Source organism: Pteropus alecto, unplaced genomic scaffold (genome assembly GCF_000325575.1).
Source record: "Pteropus alecto unplaced genomic scaffold, ASM32557v1 scaffold398, whole genome shotgun sequence".
Lineage (NCBI taxonomy): Eukaryota > Metazoa > Chordata > Mammalia > Chiroptera > Pteropodidae > Pteropus > Pteropus alecto.
Genome location: NW_006442497.1, coordinates 992,136 through 999,207, shown reverse-complemented (window position 1 = coordinate 999,207; position 7,072 = coordinate 992,136). Strand labels below are relative to the sequence as shown.

Here is a 7,072-nt window from a genome sequence, read left to right as displayed (position 1 = left end):
CAGCCGGGATCGGGGCGGCGGGGGGCGCGGGGGACGCGCGGCCCAGCTTGGGCCCACTCAGTGCGTGTGTGCGCCGCGGAGCCGTCGCTGCACCATCCCGGCCGGGCCCGGTCGGCTCCTGTACTCCGGCCCCGGCTGCGGCGCGGCCACGGTTCAGCCCGATGCGCCGTCGCCGCCGAAGCAGCTCTGACAGCTGAGGTCCGGCCCCGCCCACCAGTTTGCGCCCAATCAGCTCCAAGCAGGAGCCACAGCTCCGCCTCGCACGTGCTGCCCCGGGGGGCAGGGAGGCGGTAGAGGGCCCTAGGGCTGAGTCCCTCCCGCCCGACGGGGGCGCAGTCACGCTGGAGCCGCGCGACTACGGAGGCGGGCAACGGAGGGGGCTTGTGGGAGCTACGGAGGTAGCAATAGGTGCACTCTCCAGCACCCACTCAATGCCCTCCCTCCCCATGCCCTTCCACGCGAGTGGGCTATTGGCGGAGACTCTGGGGGACAGCCGAAGGCTGGAGCTCAAGGCATCTGGACATCATGGAGAGAGGGTCTCAGCTAAGTCTGGGCGCCTCTAGGAGAGCCGGTGGCCACTCCAGCAGCTATTCACCCGCCCTGATTTAATCAGTTCAAGAAGTGTAACCAGTGGAGGCTTGGTCCAGGACCCAGTCCTCCACAGGCACAGAAGGCTATGTTGGCCACCTCCCCAGGGAAACCCATATCCAGCCCCCAATCTCCCCTTGGGCCCATTTTTGTGTGTATGCTGAGACCTTACTCCTGGCTCACCAAGAAGCAGCCCCTGGCAGAGAGAGCCAGAGCTCCATTTGAAGCCCACCAGAAGCAGGGCATTAAAAAGGGGCATTTTTTCCTGAGGGTGTGGCATCCTCAAGCATCGGACTTCCAGCTGTGCACTAGGTAAGGGACAGAGCCCTGAATGGAAGACAGGAGGCTGGGTCTTAGTGCAGCTCTGCCCTGGAGGGTAGCATGACCCTGGACTAGACCCCTAACTCCCTCTGGGTCTTAGTTTCCCTCTCTGGGGATAGGATTCAGTCTGGAAGTCTATGAGTGGTCAGCAGAGTGTGGAGTTCTGTCTCCCTTGGGGAGTGGTCGGGTAGCTTCTGCGTTCAGGGCCACAATCACCACTCTCACCAATCTCAGAAGTGCCGTGGTTCTGTGACCCCTCCCCCACCCTTCCCCACTCATCTGTTTGAAGCTTTGATTGAAATTAAAATCCTGTACAAAGTGCTGAAGACAAAATGGTAGAACTAGACAGAGCCTGGGAAATCAGAATTATCTTGTGTTTCACAGAGAGGTCTCAGGGCCCAGAAATGACCCCATCATGGATATGTGACTAGTCAGTGACAGGGTTGGTGCTGACCCAGGGCTCTGATACAAAACCCCTGCGCTGGGAGCTCAGTTCCCACTACAGACTGCTCCAGACCCAGTGTCCACAGGCAGGTGCATCTTGTGAGGGTGTCGGCCACAATGAATCATGACATAGCAAAAGGGTGACACAGCATGAGGCACCCCTCCACATCCTCCCTACTGCCTCTTGTGAGCAGAGTTAATCCCCAAGCTGGTGTTTCTTGGCGCCTTCGAGGTGTATTTTAAATTCTGCGAAGTGACTAAAAATATGCTTCGGCATGTTGTGTATGAATGACTGTGACGGAAGGGTTAGGAAAACATTTCATTCTGAAAGTTGCCTTGCTGCTTCTTTCCAGTTTGCTGAGCTCAAGCCTGCAAACCCAGATAGAGGAAGTTCCACTGGTTAGCCTGGGATGACAAGTGATTAACAGGCAAAGACAGACTTAGGAGCTCCATGGGGCTGAGAATGGGCCCCAGCAATGACCCTCATGTGTAATGGCGCCAGCTAGAACACAGTATCTGACTGTAGGACTGTGCCCAGCTGTGAAGGAGACACAATCATGGCTCTAAGCTGGGCCCTAAGGTCCCCTTCCCAGTCCCCCAATCATCAATCATCCCATGCCCATGACACCCTAATCATCTCTAGATGTGGCCTCATCACCAAGCACTAGGTCCATATGCAGTCTCCTGCACATCCCCCCACCCCAGACATCCCACAGCACCTTGAATTCAGCACATCCAAAACTGAAATCATCTTTCCCCTAAACCTCTCCCACCCTGGTATCATTTATTTCTTGACAAACAGCTCCATCATCCACATTGTCACTGAGCAGAATACCTGGGAGCCATCTGGGACTCCTTCTCCTCCTTCAACTCCTACATCTAGGTCCTGTCCACTTTTTTCTCTTTAAATCTCTCATTGTCCCCATTGCTCACTGCCTTAGCTCAAAACTCTCTAGGTCTCACTTGGACCCTTTTAAAGCTCAACACCACCTGCTCCAACTTTCCTTCCAGTCTTTTTCCATATTTCTTGCCAGCAACTTTAAAAATCATATATATGACCCCATTACTACCTTGCACAATACCTTTCCATAGCTCCTTACTGCCTATAGGATCACAATATCTAAGTTCCTTAACATGATCTCAAGACCCTTCATAACCCCTCATGACCCATGCCAATCTCCAGCCTCAAATCCTACTACCCATCTCTCAAAATTACATTACGCCACACTGAAAATAGAGCTCCTTGAATTCAGTCACAGTAATTATACTTCCTAGAGCCTAGAGGAGTGGCAGGAATTGGGCACATTTATGTATAGTTCCTGCTCTCCCCTCAACACAAAAGCCTTTGTCCTACTAAAGCAATGACGGTTCAGAACCATGGAGAGCGTCACATGGGCAACCCCCACCCCCCAGGCCCTTTAGTCATGCTCTGCCTATGCTGTCTACCTAGTTCATTCCTCCGACTTGTCCTTAAAAAACCCAGTACAGACGTGACTTCCTCCAGAAAGCCCTCCCTGACCAACTTAAACAATTATAATTTCCTCTTCTGGGTTACTTGAGTAACCTGTGTATCACTCCGTCACACTAAACACATCGTGCTGATTATGTTTGTACACGAATCCACCACACACACACACCCACCCCACAGAAGGCTGTGAGCCTCGAGGGCCCATACTCTGATTCATCTCCGCAGTTTAGTACAGAGGAGATGTTCAGAGAATGTTTGTTGATTGAATGAGCAAATGACATTTAGCAGGTGCTCAGGAAGTATGTGTTGATTTGCATCATGTGTCTGTTGCTCTGAGTGACTCAGAAACCAGCCAGATTCCTCTTCTGGCCCTTTTGAAAAAGGCATTTTCTCCCTAATTGACTCCACCCTCCATTAGCTTCCATGTGTCATTTGCCTCCACCCTTCGATTACCTTCTCCACAGGTCACCACGCACAGGTGAATAGAAGGTACCTCCTCTCTGCTCCTGCTGTTGCCAAGTTGGGGATTTGTTGTACCCCCTCCATCCCCCAGCCTGGGGCTGCCTCACAAATTTTGTTCAGAATGCTTCATCTCTGCCTCTCTCTCTTGCTCAGAACAGATGGCTCTGAGTCCCCACTAACACAGAAGTTCCTGTTCTGTCATTTGAACATTTTTAACATTTTCTAAATCATAGAAGCTTCATCCTTCTTTGATCACAGACCCAGACCATCAGAAATGAGAATCCCTTGAAGGACATTAAGTCCAGTTTCTTCCTTTTCCCTTAAAAGGCCTCATCTGAGAGAGGACCAGCGGCCTGCCCAAGATCATTATAATGGACACCATGTTTGTTTTTGTTTTTGTTTTTTGTCTTTTTTCCCCTTTCATTGTTCTTTTGTTTTAATGCTCAGAGTCCATCTCCCTTCCTAACAGCATCCCTGTTTCCTGGTCTTAATGGAGCTATAAATCATGCATGGGCATAGGCTCCAACCAAACACTCTGGTCCAGTGCTTTAAATCCTGAATAGGATGGCAAAAGGAGAGGGCAAATTTGTCTGGAGCCCCTCCCACTCAATAAGATAGCCCATGGGACCCTGGATCCTGAATCTTCAACCTTCCCATTGATTCTATGAACTCCTGATATGTTTCCAACAAATTTCTTTCTTACTTAAGATAGTCAGTTTCTGTTTCACACAACCCTACAACCCTGATATGGCCACACAGAAGGAGCACATGTAGTCATATACCTCCCTGTGTTAGATAAACCTTGGCTCCAGGAACCTCTCTCTGCCTCCTGCCAGCTCTATCTTTAGAGGCTGCATTAAACCAAACAACCACACAGAACTACCCAGGCATGGAGGAAAAACAGATACTTCAGGGAATAAAACAAGATAGACCAATGTTTGGTGTTGCAAGGGAACAAACCAGGGTTGCGGTGATCATCTCAATGTAGGTGTTCAAACCTCAAGCCTGAAGCCAGGGTGGAAGAGCTTTTATCAGTACTCTATAAACACACCCTTACATGCTCACACACCAACACAGAAATGAGCACACACAGGCACATGCACACTGACAGGCACACTGTGTGCCAGGATGACACCTGGGACTTGTAATGCAGCATGTGTCTGGGAAGAGCAATTAACACATTAAGTGAGCAAGTCAGGCTTGAGAACCTCGACCTGCTGAGCAGTGCATTCCCTCCTCAACATTCCCATCAAACAAGTCCAGAGTATCAGGGACTAGGATTACCCAGCAAGTGCCCTTCAGGCCAGAATGTTGTGTTTTGGTGGCCACTCTAGTCTGAGTTGCTGGACGATCACAGACCAACACCTGTGGTCTCAGCCTAGTGAGGCCTGAGGAAATAGCCCCAGTGTGGCAGGGTGTAGGAGCTCAGTAAAGCTGGGGCCTCGGTTGGCTGCAGAGTAGATACTGGTCTTTCCTTCCCAAAGTCCGCTAGCACTGGACCTCCCATCCTGACTCAAAATGCTTTGGATTATAAAATCCTATAAACTCCTAGCTGAGCATTTTGTCTAGCTCAGGCCTAGGAGGTACCACCCTGCCCTGCCCAGCAACCCAAACACCAGAATGCACTGGAATTAGAAGAAACAATCCCATATTACAAGATTAAAGTCCCAGCTCCTCAGCTGGCATCTGAGCCCCTCTGGTCCCAGCCAGTCTCTCCTGCCTCCTCTTCCTCCTCCAAAACATACACACCTTGTCCTCTCCAGCCACAGCATAGCCCTCCATTCCCCTGCACCTTGGCCTGTCCTGTTCCTTCCACTGGGAATCCTCTTCTCCCACACCTTCTCCCGCTATTTACCAGTTCCTAGGCCACCTACCCAAAGGCTTCTGCGGGATGCAATCCCTTCCTCTGCCCATCAATATGCCTCACTTGGCATAGCCAAGTGTTTCCCTGTCTTATCTTGGGCTGTGAGGTCTAAGGGCAGGGCTAGTCAGATTCCCTGCCTAACAGCATCATAGGCATCCACTGATACCAATTCATGTTTCTGGAACTGGCATGAATGAGGTTTCTGATCTTTCTCCCCAGGCACTGGACTCGGGTAGAGGAGGAGAGGGTGATTGGTATTCTGACTCTTGGGAAGCTTTCACCTGTTTTCTGGGAGCAGAGCTTCACAAAGGTTTTCCCCAAGGCTGTAGGGAGGAACATTCAGACCCTGGACCTAGGTTTCTGTGGACCTAGATCCAGCCTATGAGAATCACTTGAGGCCTGGGCTGGAAAGGCCATATTCAACACACCTCTTAAATATAGCTGGGGACTTTGCAGCTCAGAGAAGACAGGAAGAGGCCCAGGTCACACAGCCAGTGAATGCAGAAGGGACCATGGCATTCTGGCTTCCCCACAAACTGGCTGCCTCGTTCTCAAGATAAACCAAGTATGATATTGTGATTTTAAATAAGAAATATATGTTTGGTATTCCTCCCCATTTCTGGTACAGAGCTCCAAAAATCCTCAGAATTTCCTAAGTGATAGGAGTAGTAAAGGTGTCGTTTGTTAACAAGGTGACTTTTGGACCCCACCTAAGGATGGGGACTTTATGGTGGGGACTTTATGGAGGGGGAACCAACCATGTGATCAGTCCTACCAGTCCCCCAGCCTCCAGGGAGGGTAGAACAAACACTGGAGGTCTAGCTTAATCACCAATGGCCAATGGCTTAATCAATCATGCCTATGTAATAAGCCTCCATAAAAACCCAAAAGGACAGGATTCAGGAGCTTCCAGGTTGGTGAACACATGGAAATTGGGGAGAGTGGCACCTGGAGAGGGCACAGAAGCTCTAAGCCCTTTCTCTACACTTTATCCTATGCATCTCTCCCATCTGGCTGTCCCTGAGTTATATCCTTTATAACAAAATGGTAATCTAAGGAGTAAAAGGGTTTCCTGAATTCTATGATCCACTCTGGAAAATTAATCAAACCCAAGGAGGCAGTGGTGGGAACCTCTGGTTCATAGCCAGTTGGTGAGAAGCACAGGTAACAACCTGGACTTGGGATTGGCATCTGAAATGGGGGAGCAGGGGTGGGGGTAGTCTTGCAGGACTGAACTCTTAACCTGTGGATCTGACACTATCTCTGGGTAGAATGCGTCAGAATTGAGTTGAATTGTAGGACATCAGCTGGTATCAGAGAATTGCTTGGTAGTATAGGAACTCCCCACCCACACTATAACTGGGTTCAGAACCCTTCCCAAGTATCCTCACTGATCCTTTTTCTTACAATGGGGCATACCATTTCATGAGCTCCAATTGTCAAATTGCGATTTGAGAGGCTGGTCAACTTGGTGATGGCCGCTCCTGGGGGAGGGCTTGGATCGGAGATAGGCGTGGGCTGAGCTGGAGAGTCCAGCTCCTGGAATTTATCCCATCCACCAATAAGGCACAGGGAGGACACCACAGAGGGCAGGGATGGAGCAATCAAGGGTGAGGAGGTGAGTGTGAGGCTGGGTCTCTGCTCTGCCCACAACTGCTGGGAGTCAGACACAGCCTGGCACAGTGAAGAGGGTGATCAGCAAGTGAACGAGTGATTGCCTGGCTGGGCACCAGGGGAGGGGGAGAAACTCATGCTCACAGGCGGAAATAACATGCCACCCCACTGCTGCCCGCCTAGAAGTTGTCGATATCCTGCAGGGCCCGCTGTGCCCAGCTGCTCTGAACCCAGTGGCAAATGTGAGTCCCACAGAGCCAGCCCTCCCCATGGATTATGCTGGGGTCAGAGCGTGGGCTGTAGGGGGTGGG

General features: G+C 50.8%; 1 protein-coding gene across 1 annotated transcript in view; it reads right to left on the bottom strand.

Moving 5' to 3' along the window:
* SPNS2 (sphingolipid transporter 2) overlaps positions 1–5,065 on the bottom strand; it is a 44,444-nt gene extending 39,379 nt beyond the window's left edge. The window contains exons 1-2 of the mRNA XM_006922410.3: positions 5,033–5,065; positions 125–355 (exon numbers count right to left, since the gene is read on the bottom strand). Of these exons, the coding sequence (XP_006922472.1) occupies positions 125–355; positions 5,033–5,065 (264 nt within the window). The remainder of the gene's footprint in view (positions 1–124; positions 356–5,032) is intronic.
* Positions 5,066–7,072: the final 2,007 nt, after the last annotated feature.